At 52.5% G+C, this 26,450-nt stretch overlaps 1 protein-coding gene across 9 annotated transcripts in view; it reads right to left on the bottom strand.

The window, feature by feature from the left end:
• Positions 1-26,450, bottom strand: part of LOC119153247 (DAB2 interacting protein) — a 210,515-nt gene that overhangs the window by 19,121 nt on the left and 164,944 nt on the right. For all 9 annotated transcript variants that reach the window (XM_037399415.1, XM_037399416.1, XM_037399417.1 and 6 more), the window contains 5 exons: positions 21,522-21,620; positions 18,743-19,297; positions 7,822-7,966; positions 5,370-5,514; positions 1,016-1,252 (listed from right to left, as the gene is read on the bottom strand). In XM_037399415.1, coding sequence (XP_037255312.1) covers positions 1,016-1,252; positions 5,370-5,514; positions 7,822-7,966; positions 18,743-19,297; positions 21,522-21,620 — 1,181 coding nt within the window. The remainder of the gene's footprint in view (positions 1-1,015; positions 1,253-5,369; positions 5,515-7,821; positions 7,967-18,742; positions 19,298-21,521; positions 21,621-26,450) is intronic.

Here is a 26,450-nt window from a genome sequence, read left to right as displayed (position 1 = left end):
CCAGCCTGTTTGTCCCCTCGGGCTCCCTGCAGCCTCCTCCTGCCCTCTGAGCGCTCTACCCAGTGTTGCTCCCAGTTAGATATCTTATTTAGAGCACAGCAGGGAGGGCCTCACGGTTCGGCTGTACCAGCGGTGGCTGCAGGGCAGCTCAGCTTGATCGCTTTGGCTTGACCAAGGTCAGCTTAGTTAAAGAGTCTTTCCTGCGAAGCATCGAGAATCTGAAAACCCTTTAGCTAGGGATTGGCCAGGAATATGGAGAATTTCTGTCATCTAGTGTAACACACTTGTATGTCTCCCGTCTGTGTCTGCGTGCATGTACGCACATTCCTGGCGGCGGGCGTGTGTACTAAGCTAGTTTCCAAATCTAAGAAGCTTTAGACAGAAACTGTCCATTCATGTTTCGGAAAGCTCATCATTTTGTTATCAGAGCTCAGGATAAGTAGCTCAGAGCTGCAGCCAGTAGAAAGATTTTCAAAAATCTCTCGCTTTGTTTCCAGCAAACCAACGGGCTTAGTTAGAAATTGATAGTGTCCCCGTTCTCTTTTCATACCTTCCCAGCTCAGACTGCATTTTAATAGCAGGGAAGGTCCCAGAGCTCACAAGAGGGAAAAGACCAGCCCTGGAGCTACGCACCCCATGGCTGCTGTCTGAGTCCTGGTCCTGCTGGCACCCCTGAGGGGGGCAGGCAGTGCGCTGTGCCGGGGTGTCACAGGACAAAGCACCTGGCTGTGCCAGGGTGTCCCTGCTGCCACCCTGCCTGCCTGACCGTGTGGTCAGAACAGCCTGTTTTCCTGCTCATAAAACACGTCCTGTTTTGGAAACTTAAACGACTGCCCTGACCCAAGAGCGAGGGAATGGGTCCCCAAGAGACGCGGGGGAAAAAGCCAACAGGAAACAAACAGCCCCTTTCCATCGAGAAAAGGAGAGGCCAGTGTGGGACTCCTGATGCCGGAGCCATGGCTCTGCCCACGCACCCGCAGCTTCCTTCCCCCTCCCGGCCCTGCTCCCGGCTTACTTGGCAAAGTTGGCGAGGTTCTGGGTGACCTTGGCAATGAGGGTCAAAGTGCGTGCTGTGCGGTCATCCGGGTACTCCTGCAGGAGGCTGAAGAGGGATGGGGACATGATGGCCGGACAGAGGAACCGGAGGAACAGAGAGGCACTGATCAGTCGCTCACTGATGTCTGGGCGGCCTCGGCTGCTGCATTCTTGTCTCCAGGAGGCAAAAACTTCTTTGAGCTCCCTTGGGAAGACACTGAAACAACATGCGGGGGGGTGGGGGGGTGGGGGGGGGCAAGTTCAAGGCCAGCGTGTTTACACTGCCACACAGCAGTAACTAAGCATGGTACGCATCAGCTGTGGGCTGCGACACCCAGACCTGGACAGCGGTACAGCCCTCTCACCCTGTGCATCCACGGCAGCACCGCTTTCTACACCTGCCACAGGCTTGTACTTTTTTTTCCTGCAGAAGATCCATTAGGAGACTGAAATGGCACAGGAAAAAGCAAAGCTGCTCCGTGAAGTTGTAAGAGAAGCAGCTTTCATCAGACTGATGATCCGTGTTGTGCTGGGTGCCAACACCCCAGACAACCAGGGGGACAGGGGTACCACACAAATTGTGCAAAGCAGCTCATCACAAGTCAGTCAGCTGCGTCACGGGGCACTTGGGAATGGGGGAAAGCTCAGCCACCAAGGAGAGTGTCTCCTGAAGAAACAGCATCGTGGGACCCCCTGGCAGAAACCCCAGCAGCAGCGGGATCACGGGCACAGCTGGTGCTTGGAGGAAGGGTTGTGCAAAGTGTAATACTCCTGTTCAAGCACCTGGAACAAATCCCACTGTGGCTAGTACAAGCGTGGAGCCCCACTGGAGTTACTCCAGCCCTGTAACTGCACAGCCCTCAGCCTGGCTTTCCTGGATACCAGAATTCCCACGGGTCCAGCAGACGCTCGCTGCAGCAGCCCTTATCGCTGGAGAACTTGCTGCCTGTTTCTGCTCCTCCCCAGCTCCCTGCTCCCACCTTATCCTGTTCCCAGCATGTGTTGTTTGTTCAGCTGGATCCTCCCACCCACGGGAGCAGGCTGGCAATGGGTCCCACCACTGGGTCCTCGGTCTCCCTCTCCCCACCCGCTCCGGAGGCTGCCCTGGCCAGCAACCACCCTCTGTTTTAAAACCAGAGCTGTTTACCGACAGAGCTGGATGGTACAAAAGCAGACTGAAGAGAGGTCAGACTCTGTTTCAGGCCATAAATTCCCTTAACAAACTAAAATTCTAAAAATTTCAGAGGACAGTTTCCCAGTTTTGCTGCAGGGACTATCTGGGAGAAGCCAAGCAGCATCAGCTGGCTTCTGGCTACCCCCCCTCTGGGACTGACTGCCCTGCAGGTTAACCTCCCGCAGCCCGTGGGGAAGAGAAAAACCATGGGAGCTGCACGGCCAGAGACACCGTCCACTTTCCAGCAGCAGCAAGAACCAGGTGTGAGGCTCCAAAACGGAGGAGCACCGAGAGCGAAGCAGCCACCCATGGATGCTGTCCCTGCGGCAACACTGTCCAGCTTCTGGGAAAACCCAAGGGCATCCCTCCTGCTGCTAGCCCCCCATCCTCTGCCTCCCAGGGCTACGGAGACTCGCTTTTATCAAGCCCAACTGACTGCTCCTCGCCACAGCTGCAGAGTTCAGGGCCTGTGGAGCTTGTGGTCCGTTAGTGTGGCATGTATCCTGCAGCCAAAGAGCTGTGGCCTCCAGCTCCATGGCCGCTCTGAGCCAGCAGGCAGAGCCCTCACCCTTCACTTCATTAACCTGCCAGCTGCAGACCATGCTGCCCGGCCGCATGCCCCTGCGTACAGAGCCCCAGGTCGCTGTGCTCCAGGTTTTCAGGTTCCTCTCTGACCTTCTGACATGGGCAGTGATGCTCCATGGAAGCGCTTGGCAAATGCTGCCATCACGTCCAGCTTCTGCTCCATGTTGGCTTCATGCTTGCACACACACGAGCTTTTACCCTGTGCTTCACAAATAACATTAGCCAACGCCTATGGTTGGATAAATTTGCCTCTGTCTTTGGCTTGATCCACACAATTGGACAAAGCCCTTTTACTTCATGGTATTTGCCCAGAAACAGGAGAATCCTTTAAGCAATTTAAGGCTTGAATGATCAGGACAGGTTGTACAGTTACTGGAAAGTAAACGCTTGAAAATGTATGCACCGGCTGCATGCAGCCCGTGAGTACTGCTCACTATCACAGGCTGGGAGACCATAAAAGTTTAATTGTGTAACAGCGGATGGAATCCAGTTAGCCAGCTTTATGTGACAAACGGGCCCGTAATTCATTACCCAACTTTCCAGTAACGAGATTCCACATGCTGAAATTCTGCTTACACTGAAACTTTCCAGATGTCCAAATTATGTCATAATTATAACAATTTTCAGTTATTGTAAACCTCTTTCCTCTCTCTGACTCTCTCCAGCAGATGAGCATGCACACTCTGGCACTCTATTTAAAGCAAGATTGTTAGCTGTCAGGGTACCTTGGCCAATCCCGAACACTCATCAGTGCAATTAATCCTCAAGAACCACTGAGCACAAAGGAATCGAGGGGAAACCGCTCAGAGCAGCGGCTCAGCTGCTCCAGCCTTCCTTGGGAAGGCAGGACTGAAGGAACAAACTTCCCGTGCATTCCTGACTTTCCTTAGGTCACTTTTCGAGCCTATTTTTAGACTGACCTTTTAGTGCTGCTTTGGGTATTTTTAGGAAGACATTAATTCAAACAATTATAATCCAGTGATGACTAAAAGCAGGGAATCCCTCCTGGGAGAGCAGGTAAATGCCATTCCTGAGTCAGAGTTATTAATTAGCCCAGGATAAGGTACAGGATACCTGTAAAGAAATCTGCCCTTTGCTTATTTGTGGTAAAGGAAGTCTTGAGTGAGCCTCTTGCTGCTTGCTCTCTCCCTGAGCAGTCAGGAAAAGCAATTCCCTTCCTGGGCTTGCAGGAAGGCACACTCAATATCCTGGGAAATACATATAATGAGTTGCAGACCTCAAAACAACAGCTGGGATAGGAGAGAAAATGAGAAATCCTTATTATCAAAGACTGACTTCCTCCAAGATTATCCTTAGCTGATGTTTTGCAACAAGACTGTTGCTACTAAATATATTAATAAAAACTAACCCCAGATTTTAAAGCAGGGAGACTGCAAATCCAGCAGCGAGACAAAAATGCTCATTCTCTCGTACAATCAGGAGAAGAGTCTCTGGGTAGATTAGCAAGAAGCAGAAAGAAGATATTTTTATTTCTCCAAAAAGAGAGTCACAAGCCCATTCTTTTTCCTCTTTCAGGTCATCTTTGCAGGCAGCATCTGTGACAGTCCCAGGGCCTCCTGGCTCCCAGTCCCAGGGCTGAGCAGCCCCTAATGCCGTGAGCACCGACACGCTTGACAGCCACCTCCACAACATAAGACTGCCTTACTCCATCGATAATTTTGCACATTCGGACCTGTCCCAACTAGCTGCAGGAACCTTTACCCTGAGAACAAACAACTCCAAAATGCCTCAAACTGCATACCAGGCCTTTGGCCAAGGAGGCAACGGGCTCCCCATCTCCGCCTCAGCAAGCACCCCAGGCTGGGGGAGAGTGGGGTTAACCCAGGGGAATGCAGGATGCTGAGCCAAACAGCAAGGCAGGAGTAACAGCAGCATCCTCCCCGGCTCCAGCACTCTTCAACAAGAGAACATCTGCCCAGACAAAAGCTCCCTGTGCCAGTGCAGCTTCCTTGCAGGCAGGAGGAGGGCCACAGAGCCTGCCTGCTGCTGGGAGGGTTCTGAAGCTTCCCCTGCTGCTCAGGGGTGGCAGGCAGAGTCTGTCCTCTGAGCCAGACTGAAGGGTTACAGGGGTAGGAGACCCAGGACACGCATTTCTGACCTTTATTTGACTTTCATGTACAGTTGGCAACAAGTCCCTCTCTGAACCGGTCATACTGGCAGAAGCATTTTGCGTTCTTGGTCTCTGCTCCCCTGTCCCCGTGTCTGTGTGCCAGTGACCCCCCAGCACCCACTGACAACAAGGGTGACGGAGGGTCAGTGAGGCTGCCGCACCCCCAGAGCAGATACTCCAAGCTCTGCCTGAACAGGAGCTGCCGTCTCAGCCCCTGGCCATCATCACCCTTGCTCCTGGGCCACCAAGACTCCCTCATGCACTGCAGGAGGCGGGCAGGGCCCTGCAGCTCTCCCTCCAAAGCCCTCACCAGCTGCCCATCAGCACAGCTAAGGGACGGTAGGGACAGCCTGCAGGACTGCTGCCACCCTCATCCCCTGCAGCCACGCTGCCCCTGCGCTAGCTGGGGGCATGCGGAGGGGACGCCACTCGCGGGATACCAACCAGTAGGAGTTGATGATTTTGCAGAAGGCCAGCTCGCAGCACATTTTCAGGTTGCTCTGATGTTCAGGAAGGTCCGAAGACGAACACTTACTGGGATCCACCTCACAATTTTCATCTGATTCGTACAGTGCCTTGATAAATTCCCCTGTAAAACAGACAGTTGGTGATGGGGTTTGCTGACCCAAGATACGCAGCCTTCAGGCAGTTCTGTTCGTAACCCCCAGTGCCCGAGCAGTCACCCTGTGCCCCATCACACTGCTGAACAGAAGCTGGGTGCGAGAGCGGCGCCCCAGCCAGCTCACAGGATCTCCGAGTGGACCCAGGAGCAGCCAGCGCTGCCTTGGGAGCTCACAACACAACCCAGCACCCGCTGCAGAAAGGCACCCGCACTCCCAGCGAGCACATTCCACCCCTCTCCCCCAGCTGGCAGCTCTGCCTCTGTGGCCATGGGCTATTGCATCAGAACTCTGTTGCCAAAACACCCGCTTCCTCAGCCTGCCCCGACCCCCCCTTACACCAGTTCCAGAGACGCTCCCTCGGGCTAATCCAGTAGGAAGTATGCTGTAATTATCTGTAGGATGGCCTGCTACTGCAGACTGTGCCCTGGCACTGACAAGCCAGTGTGATTCACAGGAGAAATAGGTAATTAAAGGAAAGAAACAATTTACTTGGTTTATTTTGAGCTGAGCATCACACAAAATTAAATTAAAATATTTCTCTGAGTTTCCCTGCACTCCTGTTTGCTGCCTGGCTGCTCCTCACTCTCGTGCAGATGCACACGGTGGGCCTGCTTCGCTGGCTCCCTGCCCTCATGCCAGCTTCCACCCTGGGGTACCCAGCACGGACCCCTGCCGCCCAGCCTGAGGGCGCTTCCCACCGCTTCTGCAGGTCTCCAGCTGGGGATGGCAGCTGCCCATCCCAGTCCGCACCCAGCAGTGGCTGGGGAGCCCGGGCTCGGGGGAAAGGGGGTTAAGAGGCACTGTTTAGCTAGGCACCCGCAGGGCTGGGTGACACTCTGGCAGAAAGGTTTGCTTTGGTCTTCTGCTAATTCCAGCTGGTTTGCACACCTCCTAATTCCTGACCATCTTGGATTTTCCCATCCTCCTGTTTTTTTGCCCACTCTAGCCTGCATTCCTCCCCTATTGCCAAAACAGATTTTAATTACATACTGGAGAGCCTCTCCAATGTATTTTCAGCTCTGCCAGGGAGCTCTGGAGCCTCTCTGCTTGCCTGCAGGTGATGCCTGCTGTTATTATCTGGCCCTATTACTTGCTTATGCTTCATGGTTTAAAGGAAAGCGCTATGCTGTATTGTGTTACCTTGTGACACACAGATGAATCATTTCACCGATAAAAGGTCTACACAGAATCAGTGCCCCGAATAGCGAGCATGAACCGCAGGCTCCTCCTGTACTAGATGGAGCTGGTTTGGCAGCATTTACATTGAGCCCTGAAAGGGGCATATTTCAAAATTCTCTGCCTTCATTAATCTCCTGGCTTTTTAGAAATTTTATGAGGTAATCTACTTACAGACTTGCCTTCAACCAGAAAGCATTACAAGGCAGAAATAAATAATATTCCTTTTCCTATTCTTGTGGGCTATCTGTTGGTCTGACTGAATTTGCTCAATGATCTCTGCTTCCTCAGTGTTGTCATTATTATTACCTTAATAAAGTATTTACGCTTCTTTGCTCCTTGTGAAAATTACACAAATCCCGTAGTAGGAACCCAACATACTGAAAAATTAACACCTCAATAGAAAGTCTGCTCATCCTACTGCTAGGATGTGGATCCAATCTAGCTGCCTTCAGCTGAGGTTCAGACATAAACGCTTCAAAGGCAGCCTCTCCCCGTCCTTGTGCTGTGCTGGCTGCACACAGCAACACAGCAATTCCTTCCTGACCTGCCCAGAAGCAGAAGCTCTAATTATTTTCATTTGCATCAAGAGAAGTATTTTTGGAGCCATAAACATAGCCCGCACTTAAAAAAAAAAACACCAGGAGGGTTCCCAGCATGATCTGGGAGGCAACTCTCATCACTACAACTTGGGAGATTTCATGTGACTTGCTAGCGCTGCGAGGAGCCGGGGGAGCATCTCTGGCAGGGGTGTGCAATCAGGGGAAGGATTCAATCAGCCACCGTGACACCGCCAGTGCCGAGACAGAAGACTTGGTAGGCAGCACAATGCCTTCAAATATCAATTTGTTATCTCCTCTGAAAGCAGATTAAAGTGCTAACTCAGCGGTGACCTTCACCTTGGAGCAGGGAGCTGCCTGCAGCGCCCATGGCTGTGTCCTGGGCATGGGCCCTGCTGCCAGAGAAACCCTCCGGCAGGTCAACGCTGGTGCCTCTGACGGTCATCAGGGCTCAGCTGATGGTCTCCACCATGCAGAGCACCCTGCAGCTTAGAGGAGAACCGTTCTGGGCAAGACTTGCCAACGCTCTGTACGTACCTAAGGCATCTTGCAAGTATTTCTGCCCCACCAGCTTCAGGTACTCTTCGATTGCTTTGGTGGCCAGTGTATTCTCCCTGAAAATGAGATGCTCATTCTCACCACAGCGATCAACTTCAGACATCATCAGGTCAGTCAAGAAATCCTGGAAAGCAAAGCCCATGGTGGGTCACCACGCACTGACAGACGCTTCGTTCAGCAGCGCAGGCAGCCTCCCCTTCTCCAGGGAGGTCTCACCTTCGTAAGACACACGAGGAGCAGAGGTGCTGCGGGTGATCCTGCCTGTGTACACTGCGCTACTACCAGCCCGACCTGCCTCCTGGTTCTCCAACCTCACAGAGACAAGAGGCAAAATACATCTCTGGAGAGTCACAACTTCTGCACCCCAAAAAAAGGCTCATTCCAGACCTGCACGACACGTGTCTCTCCATCAGTGCCAGTTTTTGGCTGGGGCTTGTACCAGCCTCACATTTTATGGCTGAAACATTTTCTTTACTGTTAAATGTGGCTGCATTCAGCATCTAACTGCACCGGTTGCAGAACAGGGGCACAACTAGATGTCACAAGCTGTGCCCCACACTTAATGGCTGAGAATCGAGCCTGTAATATCCATCAAGATGCTCAAATGTCCTATTTCCTCAGTATTCATGGAAATAGAACAGTGCTGCTACAGCACACATTTTTGGGCACATTTTTGGTCTGATGTGCACACAAGCAAATACCACGCAATTTTATAATCTTCCATGCTGCAGAGCAACGGATGGGGTGAGCAGGAGCAGACCGCATGCTGACAGCTGCCCTGTGCATCAGTCGGGGCTACTGAATTGCAAATTCTAAAAGAAAACCAGCACTTCAGGCCAAGCTCCGTGCCTGCTTCTGCAAGAGCGTTAACTGATCTGAGAGGGTCACGTAGCTCCCCGCGCATTCTGCTGAAAATCCACTGCGTGGTGTAATATTCAGTGTGCTGTAGCTAGCGTTAATGCAGGAGAAATATCATGCAGTTTTTAATGCTAATACATATTCAGCTTCTGTTCTCTGCACCGCTAATGGGAAAAGCAGCCCTGGGCCCCTGCCCAGCTGCCCCCTGCGCTGGGTGCTGGAACCGCCGACCTCCCCCTCAGCCCCACTCACCTGGGTGGCAGAGGGGGGCCGCTGGCACCGCGTAAATCACGCCCATTAAACCTCTCACTGGTTTCCCCATGCAGAAGACAGAGGAATGTTGACACACAAATTCGCTTCTGCAACCAAGGGCACCTTTTCTTAAACTGCCTTCCTCTAAAACAAAATAATCTACTCAGTAATAACCTTTCACTAAGAAATTCTCCTTCATTTGTCATGACCGTACCAGATGTAACCCGTTCCCGGCAGGGGCAGCAGGAGCAACCCAGAGCTGCCGTGCAGAGCTCAGCTCCTGTCCTTGCCACCCCCGAGCCAGACGCAGCTCCCAGACCCCCCAGGCACTGTGCCCATCTCCCAGCCCGCTCCAACCCAGGCTCCAGAGCAGGGATGCTCAGCTCCCATTCCCTGCCAGCGGCTGGCCCGGAGACTTGCAAGAGAGGTGCTTAGCTCCATTCCATTTTTCATATGGATGTCTCTGCCTTGAGAATTTAATCAAGGTTCAACAAACAGCTCCATCTGAACCCAACGGACCCAAATCATTTAATCCGCAGGCCCTTCATTACTGTGCTGCCATCCCAGACAAAGGGAAATCCAGGCAGCAGGCAGGTGCATCTCCCATCTGAGTAGAGGGAGGAAGGGAGGAAGGCTGACATCTCTGCAGCACCCAATGGCCTGATCCCCCCCCACCTTCCCACAAGACTGTGACTGGGACCAACACACTGTTGTGACCATCCCAGAACATCCTCCAAAAAAGCCAGAGGAAGAGCTCTGGAAAAAAAGAAGTCACTTCCATTATTTCTTTAGCCAGAAGATCCCCTTTCCTCAGATCCTGCTACGTCTGCAACGCTTCGGCAGCTACAGAGGCAAAAATCCCTCCTGGAAGCAAAGCACACGCCTCCCCCCACTATTTTCTCTCATTTTGCTCCTTTTATCAGCCAAGCTGGAATGCAACTTTAAACCCCTGCTCAAATCCCGTTAGCCGCTATCTGGGTAACTCTATCACCTTTATCTTCCTGGGTCTCTCCCGGGGTACGTTTCAATTCCAAGCCACAGCTCAGGCTGACACAAGGTGCTGATTCTTAATTAGCAGCCACTGACCTTGGCTTTGCTTGATTCTCTTTCCTGTCACTTTCCCAACATACTAATTATCTTAGGAACACTGAGTTTTACAGCTTCTCTTAGCCAAGTGTTTGCTTTTCCCCCCTCTCGTCGGCCAAGCACTGGCTGCTGTGGGATGTGGGGCCAAGCTGCGACGCACAAGCCAACTGTGAGCCAGGGCTGCTGAGCGGTGGAAACCCAGGGGCCAAGTTTTAGCCAACGATAATGTGAATTTTGATTATTTTAGCTGCCCTACAGAATTCACTAAAATTTAAAATGAGGCAAAATTCCACTGTGGGACTCAACACAAAGCCATAAAAGATCCCCCTGAAACCTCTGCTCTGGTTGTTATCCCCTACGGAGCACCAGCAGTCTGACAGCTGAGAAAATGACCCCTTGCCTCCCAAGCGGAAAGGAAAGCTGCTGAAATCCCAAAGAGCTCCATTACAGCGCAAGACCCAAAGCTGGGGCGTAACGTGGCAGAATCCGCCCTTGTAACTGGCCAGGGGATACCCAGCAGCATCCCCCAGGCTGGGGCTCCTCGCTGTCCCCAGCTGGTCCCCAGTCTCCCTCGGCTGCAGGAGGCATCTTGCTGGGCTTGCACGTACCAGCCCCAGGATGCGTCAGGGATGAAAATACCCACAGCCAGTGTCCTTGAGCGAGCTGCTCTGCAGAGACCGCTCTCGGCAGCCCAGTGGGGCTCTGCCAGCCGCGGGAAAGGAGCTTCTTCCATGGGTCAGTTCCCATGACATCCTGCGATTTCTGTCCCAGGGCCATCTTCCAGATCTTGCCTTCCCTCCACACAAAAAAGCCACATCAGCTCTCAATCACACGTCTGGTATCTCTGCCTTAAGTACGCCAGCAGCCAGCACTCGGAAGACACAAATGGAATGCAAATACTTGTCGAATCCCTCCGGGGGCCTCACTCACCCACATACAAGGCTCTGAATAAAATGCAATAACTAAAGCCAATAATACTCCCTGTTTCTGAGCAGCAGAGATCAGCAGGGGGTTGTTTTCAGTTAAGGCCCCTGGCAATGGAAGAAAATAAGATGCTTTATTTCATTACATTGGAGTCGAAAGGGGACGGAAAAGGTCTACAGTAAAAATTAAGGGCTGTGCCAGCACTCTTCAGGCTTGCTCCCGTGTTTCTTTTAAGGGTATTTGCTTCAGCCTGGACACAGCTGAACCTGTGCAACTCCACAGTCACTGCACATATGCTGATAAAGAAGAGCAACTCATAAATAAATAAAATCGGAGCATGACAGCACAAGGCTGCACTGGTTTCCAGCACTTCTCAAATAAACCAAGCATGAGCCCCCAGCAGCATGTGCTGTTCCGAGGCAGCTCCCCCAGCCCTCTGGAAACACACGCAGCAGCTTTGCTGCCGGAGCAGCAGCCGGGTGCCGGCAGCAGGCAGGCGGGCACAGTCCTCAGCACCACCTCAGGGCTCAAACGCCACCACAAAGGGCTCCCAGCGCTCCAGCCTCCCCTCTGCCTGGAATGCCCACGCTGCGCTGCCGCTCATCCCCCTGCACCCCCAGCCACAGCATCCCCTGGCCGCTGTCCCGGGAGCCGGCAGCTCACCAGCTGTATCACCCCAGCACCCACCCTGCCAGCGCAGGGCAGCCGGCTGCGCTGGCCGGAGCCTGGGTTTGCTCCATGTGCCTCGCTCTGTCCCTCAAATGCCTCTGCCCTGATTTCCTTGTAGTGTACCCTAAAACACTTCCATTTCCCCTGGGTCTTCAGATGCTGAGCTTCACATGCTGCTTCCCCTGCCCCACCTGAGTGAATTCATCCTCCTGTCTCAAACCACAACCAAACAGCATCTTCTTGTGGGTGAGGAAATGCCTCCTAAACCCCATCTCACCCCTCACACGCTGCAGTTCAGGACGTCTGACTAAGTCATTTTGCAGCAGAGCTGCTCCACGCTGCCATGGAGAATCCCCCAAACCTTTTCCTGGGAAAGCTGGAAGAAGAATATGGAAAGAGGGGTGATGCTCTGGAGAGAAGCACGCTGCAGCCCCGTGCCGCTCTGTGTGAGGTCCCCGCAGGTGGCCCTCTGAAGCTGCTGCCCTGTGTCAGCCAGCATCCACATCAGCGCCGGCCCAGGGCCCAGCTGCCCTGGGGGTGGGCTGCATTGGGAAAGGCTCATTGAAAAGTGAAGTCCACCAAGGGGAAAACCAGCGCCTGCTCAAGAAAACTACCCTTCACCGCCCACGTCAATAGGGCCAAGGAAGCGGACTAATTGCCTTGCTCAAACACAAAAAATGGGGAAAAAAAGCTTCCCAGGGGGCAAAGCCAGAGCACAGAAGACAGCTAATTCAGTCACACGTCCGATCAAGAGCTGACAGCCCTGCCTGCCCAGCACCAGCACCCTTCAGCTCCGCACACCCTGCCGGGCTGGGGGCGCCGAGCACCCTGCAGTGCTTGCAAGCCAGTGCTTGCACTTGCCAGTGTCAGGAAAGCCCACCCCGCTCTGGTGAGGGGTCTGTCCACATCAAGTATCCCAGCCCCAAAAGGGCTCAAGGTGCCAGCCCCTGTGCCCTGGGGGTGCCGCGGGCAATGCCTGCCCACTCCAGCTCCTGAGCCCAGAAGGCAGAAAGATGGAGCCAGGCAGGTGCCTGGCATGGCTGCGGTGAGAGCAGGAGTGTGCCCGAAGCAAAGGAAGCCAACAAGCCACACGAGTCTTGCAGGATGCATCCTATCTGCACCCAGGAAGGATTCTGACCCTTGCCATCCTGGGGAGGGTCCCCCAGTCCCAGCCTCTCAGGGATGTGTCCGCAGCCAGAGCACGTGGGGTGTCACAGAGCTGAACAGACCTGCAGCCCCCCACACCCTGCCGTGGGTCACGCACCCCTCTGGGATGCAGCTGGTTGTTCCCAATATCGTAACTGACTGATGGGCAGATTGACTTTGAAATAATAAGGTTCTCCACATCACAAGCTTGATTAATAGGATTGACTTAACCTTAAGAGGATTGAATTGATAAAGGTAATAAGATTACTGCTTATTTCAAAGACTAGCCCAGAGTCCAGCTGGGCTTTTATGCGAGGGTGAAAAACACCAGGGGTTTGTAGGGCTGTAGGTTACAGGTGGACGAGCATCAGGACACGCCTACGTGTCAGTGATGTAGTGGTAGAGAAACGTGGTGCTCAGCGGTGCTGAGCTGTGCAAGGAGAGCGGTGGAGGGGCAGCGACTGGGTCCTGGGCAGATGGTGTGAAACCAAGGACCGCAGCCTCCAGTCCTCAGCTCTTCACCGCCACACAGATCCTCTGAGGATCTGTGCTGGAACTTCTCTGCTGGGAAATCTAGTGATGTTCCCTCCTTTCACTCACCCTGGATGCTTCTGGCATTTTTAAGGAGGTTAAGCAGCAATGTGAGGGTTAACGCACAGGAACCTGCATCCATCACCTTGATCACAGTAGTAGGAAAACCTGAAGGGTTTAACAGTAACACACTGAGCCACCACTACCTCCCGGCGAGGGGCCAGATCCCATACAGGAGGTTTAGAAAGCGCATGACCCCCGACAGCCAGAACACTGATCTCACAGCTGCTACTCACTGGCTTTCTCTGTCCTTTCAACCAACTTGACTGTTGTGTTCAGGGAGAGAGGGAAAAATGGTGGGGGTACTCATAAAACTGATTAAAAGCCTTATTAGCTCAACTATGGCTGCTATAAAATATGATCAGAGAGATAAACTCTTTGTGGGGGAAATTATATGGCTGCTGCCAGTCTTGTCTACGGCTGAACGTGTGCAGCATCCTTGCCTCCCTGTCCGTGCAGCCTTTCCAGAGCAGGTAAGGGAGCAGCACTCCCCCAGGGGACTGACCAAGCCCTGCTGCCACCAGCCTCCAAGCCCAGCCGTGCCACTCATCGCCCGGTGCCCTCCCAGAGCTGGGCAGCCACTTTCCGGCAGCCCTGCAGGATTATTTGCAGGACCTGCACTGAAACCGGCGCTGTCAGCAGGGTGCTGAGCGAGCACCCCGCACCGCTGAGGAAGGGAACGCGGGCAGCTTCCAGGAGGTTCGCACAGGGGGACAAACATCTGCTCAGCTGAAGCAAATCCTTGCAGCATAAACAAACAAGGACACATGTTTATTCTTCACTCCACTCACAACACGATAAACATTTATTTCAAGTGAGCAGCTGGTTAGTTAGAGCTTCGCCTAATGCTGGGTTTGATCTATCAACCATGTGGACAACAGAGTTTTTCTAATATATTTATGGTCATGAGCTGAGCTCCAAAATCTAGAAGACAGCCCTAAAACAAACCTAAGCATGGGAAATATTTTGGAAGCATCGCAAGTCACAGTTGTTCTCGCTTTGGGAAGGCTGCAGCCTGCCTGTCCGTAACCACATCACACAGGCCACATCAAACCGTGCTAATGGCAGGGCTGAGCACTCCCAGGAACACCAAGCATGGCAACAGAAATACTTCAAATTATGACTTTGTGTCTTTCGTCTGGGGGTTGCAAAACACACAAAACCAGGCATCTCTCCGCACCCTTACAGGTAACATTTTATCAGTGCTCTCACCAGGAAGATGGAAGCGTGTAGCAAGCCAAGGACAGATGCTGAGAGCCGTATCTCCACGCTTAGCGACAGACCTACGTCCCTCTTACAGCACCACGATGCCTCTTCCAGCCCCTACTTGCCATAAAAAGAGACAGGGAACAACCGCATGCAACTGATTTAGTGCTGGATCTTGGTCAGACTTTCCAGTAGGCTGGGGCAGCTTCCTCAGCCAGACCATCTGCACTCTCAACTTTATCAAAATGCTTTCCCCCTCCTCTCCACCTATTTGTCTTGGCAGCCGGTCAGGGGTTTCCAGGTGTGCCCTGGCGCACACCAAACCCTTGCCCAGAGCTGCAGGGGTGAAGCTTTTCCCTTTCCCAAACAGAGATCAAAGGAAGCATGGACTTCTGACTCCAGAGAGGACTCTCTGCTTTCATTCTCCACCTTTTAATCTACTGGGACGCAGCTATGAAGCCCTGGAAGCAGCAGGTATTAGGGGAGAAAATTCAGCTGCAGCCCTTGTGCCCGGCTTCTGCCGGCAGCCCCAGATGCTCTGCCTCGGCGGCACGAGGGACTCGGGCAGTGCCTCTGGGTTTTAGCACCTTCAGATCACGACACCTGGCTGGTGGGGGACAACTCAACATCGGCAAGGAGCAAAGTGGGGCGTCTGTGGGTAAGGATCGCCCCTCTGCCATCGGCAGGGCTGCGCGGGGACGCTGGTGGCCGGAGGCCGGGCTGTGGCTGGCACGTGGCATCATCCGCACAGCTCCTGCACAGCAGCTCCTGCAGCGTGGCTCTGGGTGGACACATGTACCCAATCGGCCATGCCTCATTAAGGGATTACACCATATTTACAGCAAATCGCTACAGGAAAACAGGGCCTGAAACAGTGCAAGAGCAATTAGCTGCTAACGAGTCTTCACAGATAATCTACTGGACACTTGTTTCTCAGTTCAACTGTAATTGCTGCTTTAGCATCAGCTACAGCAGCCAAGATCCACAAAACCCCCTTTATCAGCACAATAAATTAGTGGTTGCCGATTGCCACGTCTGCTCTCATCAGCGCAGGGAGAGCTCTGAAGAGGCCCTTGGAAAGGCTCTTGGCAGGGCACCAGGACGGGAACCCACCTCCAGCCTGGGCAAGCTTCAGGGGGTCACAGGAGGACAGAGGGCTGGAGCAGGGGGCCGCTGCCCTCCTCCCCCCACCGAAGCTGGGACCCTGCCCCGCCGTCACCACCGCAAGCCCCATCCCGTGGCACCCCGGCTGCCCCAGCACCCTGCCCGCTCATGGGGCTCCAGGCCCACCGGGCGCTGCTCTCCTCCTCCCAGGCTCTGAAGCCCCCGCAGACCCTGCCGTGCCCTACCTCGGGCCCTGGGTTTCACCTCTGAACGCGCAGGCGCTCAGTGGGGGCGAGCCTGGGCTGGGGGAACCGCGCGTGCCCCCCACGCAGAGCCAGACAAGCCTGCAGGCACACGCCTGCCCAGCGTACGCCAGCACGGGCAGGGCAGCCTTACCCACAACGGGACGATGGAACCCAGCGCTTCTCCTGCAGACTGGCTGGGAAGCAAGTCAGAGGCCCTTGTTTCTGTGTTGAAACGCCATGGAGCAGCTCAGGGCCCTGCCGAGGGGCGGGCCAGGCAACACCTGGAGAGGGAGAGCATGCTGCGGCATGGCAAGCGGACTTCTTCACGTGCTTGGACTCATCCTGTCTGGTCCTCCTCCCTGGAACAGGCTGAAAGGAACTGCCCGATGGAGGGCAGGGACCGCAACACCAGCACAGCCCCCCCCTGCAGACCAGGCACCAGCCTGCTGGGCTTCTGTGCCCCCTCGCTGCGTCATGGTGCTGAGCCACAAGGCAGCTTTCCTGAGCAGTGGCAGGGTGCACCCACATCACACAACTAGGTGGGAGGGGGTGTTTTCCTCTCCCACTCATTGGTTTTTTACCTTACTGCTGCTTTTCCCTTTCCTTGCTTGTCCAAGTCCTCTATAAAGGATGCACCACCTGGTTCCCATGCTCCAGTAACTCCTGTTGCTCTGACAGCTCCCTACGCCCTGTGCTAATGCTGATGGCAGATGACAGGCAGGGAGAGCAGAAGCTCCATTTTAGGGGGAAATTCATCAAGTCTGTTTACTGTTTGCCGTGTCCCCTGTGTAGAGCCTGTGGGATCTGAAGCGCTGATGCAGACACATGTCTAGAAACACACTTGCTCTCTTTGGAGCCTCTCCAGCATCAAACAGAAGAAGCAAAGGGCATGAGCAGCGGCAACAGCTCTCAGCCATGCCCACACATGATCTGCGGTGACTGAGACTGGGGTGACACTTGAAGCCTTTTGCACCAGCACCACGTAAGCCACAGACAGGGTCTCTCACAGCAATGTTATTCCAAGAGCCCTAGCACTAGCGCTGCCAGAGCCGCAGCAAAGGACAGCACAGCCCCCAGGGAGAAGCAGCAGGCAGGACTGTGCCCAGAAACCACGCACTGATGGCACCGCAGCCCCGGCACAAGGAGGGAGGAAGGGGACACCTACAATGCCCTCCTTGTGTAACCACAGAGTGTTATTTCACACGCCGTGAATCACAAGCTATTTCTGTCGCCTCTGAGGGCGCTGCAGCCAAGGGGACCTGGGCTGCGGTCCTTGCCCGCACTCCTGGGGTCTGACGCGGCTGCTGGGATCAGGAAGGCTTTAACTGCACTATTTTCTCTGCCTCTGCAATAGCAGCCCCATGGCCTCGCAATCCTCTCAGTGAGCTTTGCCTGCTTTGAACTAGATCAGGAGGCCAAGCCACTTCTCTGTCCAACAGATGGTAACTAAATCTAATCCACGAACCCTGCCATGGTCCCAGGCAGCAGTGGCAGCTGCAGAGGATGCAGAGCCTTGTGACTCCCCCTCAGGTGAGGAGCTCAGATCTCCTCAGCACTGCAAAAGCTTTGGAAATCTTGCTCTTCCCTAGCTCCCCCCCTGCAGAGTTCAGGGAAACGTTAACAGAGGAAAGAGCTGATGTCTGAACTCCTGCAGTCCTGACACGGCACTGCCTGCTGTGATGGTGCTGTGCCACCTGGGGATGAAATGTGCTGAAAGAGCGCAGATTTCAATTAGCTATTAGGAAGAAATTCTGTACTGTAAGGGTGACCAGGCGCTGGCACAGGTGCCCAGAGCAGCTGTGGATGCCCCATCCTTGGCAGTGCTCAAGGCCAGGCTGGACGGGGCTTTGAGCAACCGGGGCTGGTGGAAGGGGTCCCTGCCTAGCTGGAACTAGATCTTTGAGGTCCCTTCCAACCTAACCCATTCCATGAACCTATGATTCCATGCTTGGCAGCTGATGGGTCATGCGACTCCATGCCCCATGCACCTCAGTGCCTGCCTGTGCTCTCCAGTAAGGCTTTCAGTTCTGCTTTGTGAGGACAAATCATAACCAGGAGTAAATCCCACCCTCTGCCGCCTCCTGGCCTGCTTCTTCTCCAGACCTGGCATGGGATTCCCAACCATGAAGGATGTTCAGACAAAGCAGTCCACAAAGACTGAACTCCCACCATGTGCAAGCTGGTTGGCATGAACCCCACAAGTGCCACCCTGGGAGCACCCCAGGACCCCGGGGCTTCCCATGCTGCTGCCCCCCTCCCCCCCCCCCCCCCCCCTTCCAAAAGCATCAGAACAGACCCTGAAGGCCAAGAGCTGATTCAGGGACATGCACGCCTGCAGGCAGACTTTGCTCTGAAATTCTCCAGAGGCAGGTCACTCCCGTTCAGCACCGCCGTGCCGGGTGCTCAGCGCAGCAGCACGGTGACAGGCAGGGGAACCTGCTGGGATCCTGCAGGAATACCCAGCGCATGCAGGCTGCTTTGCTTAAGCCCGCACTGCTTATATTTCAGCCTTGAAAACTGTCGCCTTGCTTACTTTCACATTTGTGCCTGTTTATAAAGTAAGAGCCTGGCCCCTGAGCCTCCAGAAGGAGAGAAAAAAACCCACCCGGTTAGTATCTTGTGGTCCCACCAACCTCTTCGCTAATTAAGCAATTCACAGCACACATGCTGCCAACTTGTTTGTAATTAAAAGCAAAATTAGAGTGTATTAATGATGGCTAGGCCTGCAGCCCAACTGATGTGGTGATTTCCAAAATCCAGCAGAGGAGTCTGCTCCCAATGGTCTCTGGTGGGACGGTACTGATGGCGAAGGGTCTTACCTTGGCCTTGCCTGTGCTCTGCAGGATGTGCACCAGCGCAGATGCCATCTCCTCTTTGTTCTTCACGCTCAGCGAGGGCTCCAGCACCGAGCACAGCACCATGTAGTTGTTAGTGATGTACTCGGCAAACTCTTTGTACATCTCCATGGGAAGAATGCTCATACTCTGGTAGCGTGACTTGATGCGGATCATGGGCCCCGGGGACTTGCCCTTACCGGGGTTGGGGCTGACCACTGGGTACCATTTCTCTACAAACTGCCGGCCCGTGACAGAGCTGACGGGGATGTTCACCTGTCCAATGAAATTGGTCTTGTCCTTCTTTTTCTTCTTGTCAGTCTCTTTGTATAAGTGCACCGTAATGTTTTTGAGCGATGGGAGGTTATTAAATTCAAAGTGCTCCCCCCAAAAGACATTATCAGTTTTCAATTTACAGGTAGTTCGTGCATAAAGAACGTCATCCAGGCATAATTCACACAAGTATTTTTTCTTAGCTGGCAGGTCCTTGGCTTCAATAATCCATAACTTTAACATATTCTCTACCCTTCTGCTGTTGTCCTGAAAAAAAGATGCAAAGAATAAAGGTCAATAAAAAACTCACAAAGCCAAGCACAACAAAACTGGAGATATGAGTTAATTATTTCAGATGTGCTAAATGAGCAGAGGCTTAATTACATTTTATTTTAAGGAAATACTGGCTCTCAGGAATTTGCATAATAACACTACCTATGCTAATTTTCCAAGTATCACCGTGCTCTCCATGTCTGTTGGTGCCAATTAATATAAGGAACAAGGAAGATAAAACCCCTCCAAATCATAAACGTACCATTTCCCATTCGCTGCCAAGAGGGGCTCAGAAGAAACCAAAGAACCTCACTGATCATTAATGACTTTTGCAAAACAGAAGCTACGTTACAGGCATCTCACAATCCCCTCCTTTTTCAGTACAGCTGCTTTACAGCAGCATTGAAGCACATTGTTTTTACTGTAATAAAGCAACTATAAAGGGTTCTGAAACACACCCAGGGATCACCTCATCCATGGCCGGAATGCAACCACCTCTGGCAGGGAAAGAGGGATTTACAAAACCTCACGGTATTTTAGGGCAGAAGTCCAGAGCACCCAACCAAAACATTGAGAGGAATTACAGGTGACAGAATGAGTCCCACAGGAGAATCATTACAATTCAGAAATAGAAATTTGGCCTGGATATCTTTTAAAACAACAATGGAGGAAAGGATACTGTGGATCTTTTAAGAGCTCCCCAGTGATGCTGACCTCATCCTGGAAGAACATCCAGGGGCATTTGTTGCAGGAGTGACTTGAAAGATAAAGCACTTGCAGCTGAACTGCTGCTAGAGATTCTGCAGTAACCTGGTTTGTTTGGAACCCCGTCACTGAAACAGCAACCACCGTTTATTCTGCTCTGCCTCGGAGTCTGGGCAGGAACATTTCTGCTGCAAGTCCACAATGGGGTACTGTAGGTGCAGGAAGTACACACAGGAACTATACAAGAACACTGAATTCCTGACAGAAATATCAAGTCAGATACTGAGAGTTTATTGTCTATGAGCTCAAACAAAGATGGAAAGTTAGCCATCAGTTAATGGCATGTTTTGAGATGAGGGCACACTTCCAAATAAATTTCCACTGAACACTGTATCTACAACCCACAGAGATGTGCCTGGCCCCAGCTTACATTCCTGGGACGTTCTCCCAGTAAGTCTGACCGTGCAAACCTCGCACAGCTCTTTCGGATCATCACTACCAGGCTGCCGCACTCAGATAGCACTGGAGTCACTGAACTCCACGTACAAGAACAGGCTGCTAGAGGCAGAAGTCCACCTCTCCCCTCTGCTGCTCCCATTCTGATACTGAAGGAAATCTTTTACGCTGACATTTGGCACGCGCTGGGGACAATGAATCCCAGCATAGAGGGCTCCTTCAGCAGCCCACCAGGCCTGGCCCGAACTCGTATACACAGTTATGTGGCTCTGACGCCAAGAATGAATTCACAGGATACCATCATTTGTGTCTTCTCTGATCAGCAGAAAAAGACTTGTTGATTGAGCTCATCAGTTGCAAAATCCTGCAGCTGATTAGTCCTGATCAATCTTTGTTACTAACTCCAGTGCAGAGAGGGAGAAGCAGCTGCAGATTTTATTTTAGGATGTACTTAGCCTTACGCTGGCCATAAAACTGCATACTGGGTGTCCCTGTGTTCTAGTGAGGAGAAGGATTTGTCTCTGTAGATCCCAGAGGGGGGGCTCTGCCACCTCAACTGACCGGAGACGCAAAAGCGATGTTCTACGCTATGTTCCACGCTTGCCTCGAAAGAACTGGCTGCAATGGGCATCTGAGTTTCTCCATCACCAAAGCTGACGCTGCAAGTACTACCAGTTGGAAAGGGTGATGTGTGAACTCTTTAGACTTGTAACTTTGCTGGCGGCTACCTGACATCTGTCCCAGAGCTTTTGGGAGGTGGCAAGTCCTACCTAAGTGGCAAGTATCATCAGCAGCAGAGCAAGGCTGAAGACTCTTCAGGTCTGATCAATTCTTAGCAACAGCTGAAGCAGCATGTGCTGACAAAAGAGGGGAAGAAATAATTGGCACTTGCCTGTAAATATGATTGCGGAAGAAAGCAATATGGAAAAAGGCTGACCCACAGTTACACTTACTCACTAAAATGACAATACGTCCCCTGCTGCTACTATGCACTGGGCTATAAAATGTAATAACGAGGAACTGAACTATAACAGAGGCAATTCCTCAAAGCCACTACCTTATTTGGGTGCACGGCACGCCGCAGGTTTTCCATCCATTTATCTCGCTCTGCTGCAGAACGACACGAGAAGCACTTACTTCCTGATGAAGTCGTCACCTACAGGGAAAGGAACAGGATTATGTCTTGACCAGCACAGTGCAGATTGTGATTTGGGGGGAAGAGGGGGAGTTAGGAAAGATGCTAGTGGATTTTTATTTTATTTTTAAGTAAACAGCTTTACCCAAGCATGAAGCAACAGCCCCTAAGGCTAGCAGAAAAACAGGACAACTCTGTATGTCACAGAAATAATCATGGAAGCAAATTCCAATTACTTCTCCTCTTCCACACCAGAAAACACCAGATAATGGCCCCCATGCCATGTGACACTTTAAACCACCAAGTTCCACAACTGAGAGAGTGCAAATCCTTAGATGAACTGAAGATAAATTGCAGCCACTTGGCACTCCTCCAGATTCAGCCCAAAGCCTGCGATAGCGACAACCCATTCCTTGTTTTCAGCCGAACACCAGGCCTGGAAAGGCTGCGTTCCCACCTTCCGGCTTTGTGTTCTGTTGGTTCTGAAGATGATGCTTGAAGAACATGGGGACAGGTACAGACCCCCGCCCCCAGCTCCCAGCAGCAGCACGAGCAGTAGCTCACAACGCAGCCAGAGGCACCCCCACGCTCACCGCACCTAGTGCCCCGCTGAGGAGAACCATGCCGGGGCTCCCGGCCTGGAGGCGGCCACTGAGGTGCTGCTGAGCCCTCCTCCCCTCTCACGCTTCCAGGATTGCTCCAAGGGACCTTCCTGCACCATCTATGTCACCTCCTCTAGCCACTGGGATTTCACAGCCGGGTTTTGAACAAGCATGCTCGCAGCAATGACATTTCCAGTGGCGCAAATGCCCCTTGTTCCTTTATCACATCCCTGCTGCCCCATGGAATCTCAGCCCTGTGGGGAGCCCACCGAGGCAAGCCCTGCCCAGCAGCCCCAGGCTGGAGGCACCATGCACGCCTTGCCACCCCACTGCACCACGCATGCCTTGCCACCAGCTCCTGAGTCATGGTCTAAAAGGCCAACAGCTCTCTGCACCTTCTCACATGCAGGTGTTCCTCACGCCGCTGTCTCCCCCAGGGCTCCTGGCAAGCTGACAGCCCATGACTGTGGCACCAGAACGCTGCCCTGCCCGTGGAGCCCTCCACAGCTGCTCTGCCCTCCTTTGCATTTGCTGCTGTTGGTAATATTTGTTATGTACGTCTCTGCTTGAAGGCCAAATGAACCTGGCTAGAACTTTAAATAACTCCCCTCTGAGCCAGTCTCAAGCTGCAGAATTATTTCCGAGTACTTTATCATCGCACAGTGTATGTGTTTACACACTACACACTGGGTTATCTGCTTCTGGGAGACACAATCTCCTTTAATTTCATGTATCTCCCAGAAGCCTAACCTGTTTTTACAGCAGAGCTGGCACTTGCCAAGATTTGTCATTAGCTAACTTCAATGATGAGCTGAGCACATACCTCCCTTTGAACACAGACTTCTAGCCAGGACAAAATGAGAAGAGGCCTAACCTGTCTTTACAGAGCGAATGCAAGAAGTCTTCCACCCCTTGGCGTTGCAGAAGCTGTCTCCTTCAGCCAGACACTCTTCCCTGTCCTTACATGCTTTTATCCTCTGTCCTGTAAAACCATATATCCTTCTGAGCACAAGTTATCTTCTGTTTCCAAGAAAAGAACACTCCATATTAGCAGGCACACAAATATGATCCTTTCACACTTCAGTGTATTTCCAGCTTCTTCAAAGCTTCTCATTACAAATCTGGCCTGCTTCATCTCCTGCTTGCTGCTGCTGCAGAGGCTGATGTGAGCCACCGCTTCTGAACCTTCCCCAACGGCCGCCTGCTGACACAAGAGGTGTATCACTCGCAGGGCTCCGTCCACAGCACTCAGCCATATGCCCTGCCCTGCCCTGCCAGAGGGTTTGGCAGTTTTGCATCTTGATCCTTTTCTCAGTCAGAGCTCCTGCAACGGCATTCAAGCCGAGCACAGCCACGCACCTGACCGCTAACACCACCTGAAGAGAAGCCACGCATGGCTACATTACTGCTGACATGGTGCTGTACCATCTTAACAGTGAATTACAAACACAAAGATCCCAGAAGTACCTCTTAGCTGCAGTTTTTAAGAACAGAACTTCCAGTGAAGTAACACAGAAGATGCACAGCACATGAGCATCGCTCCAGACAGCTCCCTGGTTGCTCGATCGATGTGAATTTCTAAGGCTTCAAAACTGCTCTTCAGACAAGAACCTAACAATCCAGAGCCCAAGCCTTGTCTTATTTGGCTCATCTAATTCAGCTCCGAAAGATTCAAAATCAACCATGTTCAAGTCCAAAACATCAAAGTCCTGTCGCTCCTGGTACAGTTCCGCTGCCCTGCAGGTGTCACAGCTGGGTTTCTTCACCCCACAGCTGGAAAAACCCTCCCACTGACATTCTGACTAAGGTCAACAAAATTCAGTCCCCACCAAATGCTGAGAAATCAGTTAATATAGGTGGAATAGGTCAAACACATCTTTCAGTAACTATACCATGAGTCCATCGCCTCCAAGTCCATTTCTCACCTAGCTTTTTGTTTAGCTCTTTTGTTCCGATGGCAGTTTGGCGTACAAATGTATTCGAAACCAAATTTGGTAGGAAACTCGGAAGCTCTCCCATAAAAGAGAATTATGACAACTTTGATTGCTGTTTAAAGATGCTCTCTTAAAGGCAAGTTCTCCTTGGTGACGCACATGGATCCCACAGCTACCTAGAGGGTTTGTATTCAAATAAATAAGCATGCAATTTAGCTGTCCTTCTATTGAATCTGTTAATTAAATGTCAGGTTTTTACCAGCTATCTGTTAGGTTGACTATCTAATATATTTTCTTGCCACAATTCAGTCAACATACTATCATTGAGTTATCATGGTAAAATTTATGATTCAATTCCAAAACAATTACTGATTAACTAATCACTCAAAACCTAAAAACTGTCACACTTAGGTGAGAGAAGGGGGAAAGCCTCGTGATATGATCTGATGGGAGTTGGAGGTTGCACCTACCATGTGTGACCAAAAAAGTAATTTTCCCCAGATCTGCAGTAACATCCCAGCTTTGAGCTCTGTCCTAAACATCATATGGCATTAATGATCTTCATGAGATATTAATTATCTTTATAAGGAGAGTATTCTGGTCTCATCAAGATTTTGGATATGCTAGAATACTACTAATGTGCAGAGTAAACTCAATTAATAAAACTCATTAATTTCTAAAATGTTACTTATTCATATTCATTACCCACAGTCCTTGGATGGGTGATCTCTAAAGCCAGATAAAATCTTGTCATTTTAGGAATGTCTTAGGTACAGCACGGGTTCCTCAAGGTGCACATGAAGGAATCCCTCTGGAGCAACAACAGGAGACGGTAACTGAGTTACTGAGGCTGTTTCACTCAGAGTGTTCCCAAGATTTTTAGGAGGGAGGGTGATGCTCGAGCGGGTCCGTACAGCTCGAGCGCAGGAGGGCACGCGGGGCAGCCCTGCACACGCGGGGCTGCGCAGGGCCAGGCGAGGAACAGCAAGCATTTGCACAGCTGGACTAAATTTAGTGGAGTTAAATTTAGCTCCACTACATTCTCCCTCACTCAGGCAAGGCCAGGATGAGGCAACACTGTTCCAGTTGTACTGGAGCAACTACAGCTTTTCTTTCTCCCGCTCTGCATCCCCCAGCTACGTCCCACAACAGCCGGGACACGAGCTGTGCCGCAGGATGAGACTTTGGTCCGCCAAGGCAGTGACACAGCCCTGCGGCCCCAGCTCCCCAGCCCGGCCCAAGCCACCAGGAGCCCATAAATAGCAGAGCCAGGAATAGGCTCTGGGAGCCAGGACTCCGAGTCTCCTTCACTGGACTTGGATGCCCGCTGTATATTTAGCACACGCAGAGCACGCAGCAGCACTAGATGATTATGCTGACTGGGAAGTCTTATAAGGAGAAAGAAGATGATGTTGAGTAACTTTTTTAAAAAAAATCAATGAAGAAAACAAGTAAACACCCACTGCCAAGTACTTGGCAAGTCAGAAAAATGCAAGTTTCATAGAACTAAATGAGCAGAAAAAGCAAAACGCAGCATCTGAAGAAGCGCTGCATTAGCACTGGCTCGCCCTGCCCCGGCAGAGCCCCGCTGACGGAGCAGAGCAGAGCGCTGGGCTTCAGCACGTCTCAATGCAGGGCGGTCGGGCTACAGCAGAGCCACGCTTGCACTGCACCTTCGCACAGCCAGCTGCCTCCAAAGGAGCCACTTAGTTTTTTTCCACTGCAGATGGCTTTGGCACCTCTCGCTTTTGTCTCCGTTCGGGTGCGCTGCCAATTCCCTCTCTGAACCTGCCCTCTTCAGTGCAACCCCATCCACAGCCACGGCACATCTCGCCACCTCGCTCCCCGAGCCATGCGGCTGCTGCTGCAGCTCGGCGGACATGTGGCACGCCATGCCTCGTGCAAGCGAGACAGGCACCAGCCAGCGGGTGATGGCTGCAGCTGCCCAGGCACTGCCCACCGCCCCACCACCCACCACAGGGAGGTGGGTCAGAGCAGCGTGAGGCTGGCATTGCCCAGCTGCAGCAACCCTTCGCTTCTCAACGGGAGGCAGCGATGTGGCTGCTCCTGACAGAGCCCCCTGGACAGACCCACAGGAGCCTCGAAGTGCACGGACAAGGCACCATCACCGCCAGGCAGCACCTTCCCAGTCTGCTGTGCAGGACCCCCCCTCACCGCCGTGACTCTGGCAGGCCCTTGGCACCTGTCATTTCTTGGTCCCGGCTCCTTCTGCAGGACATCAGCTGAGCTTCTCCCCTTCAGTGTTCCCAGACGCAAGCAGCGTGACACCTCCTGGCCATCAAGCTCCAGTTTTC

Source organism: Falco rusticolus, chromosome 9, assembly GCF_015220075.1.
Source record: "Falco rusticolus isolate bFalRus1 chromosome 9, bFalRus1.pri, whole genome shotgun sequence".
Classification (NCBI taxonomy): Eukaryota; Metazoa; Chordata; class Aves; order Falconiformes; family Falconidae; genus Falco; species Falco rusticolus.
The sequence above is the reverse complement of the archived record's forward strand: the minus strand, read 5'-3'. Positions and strand labels throughout refer to the sequence as shown.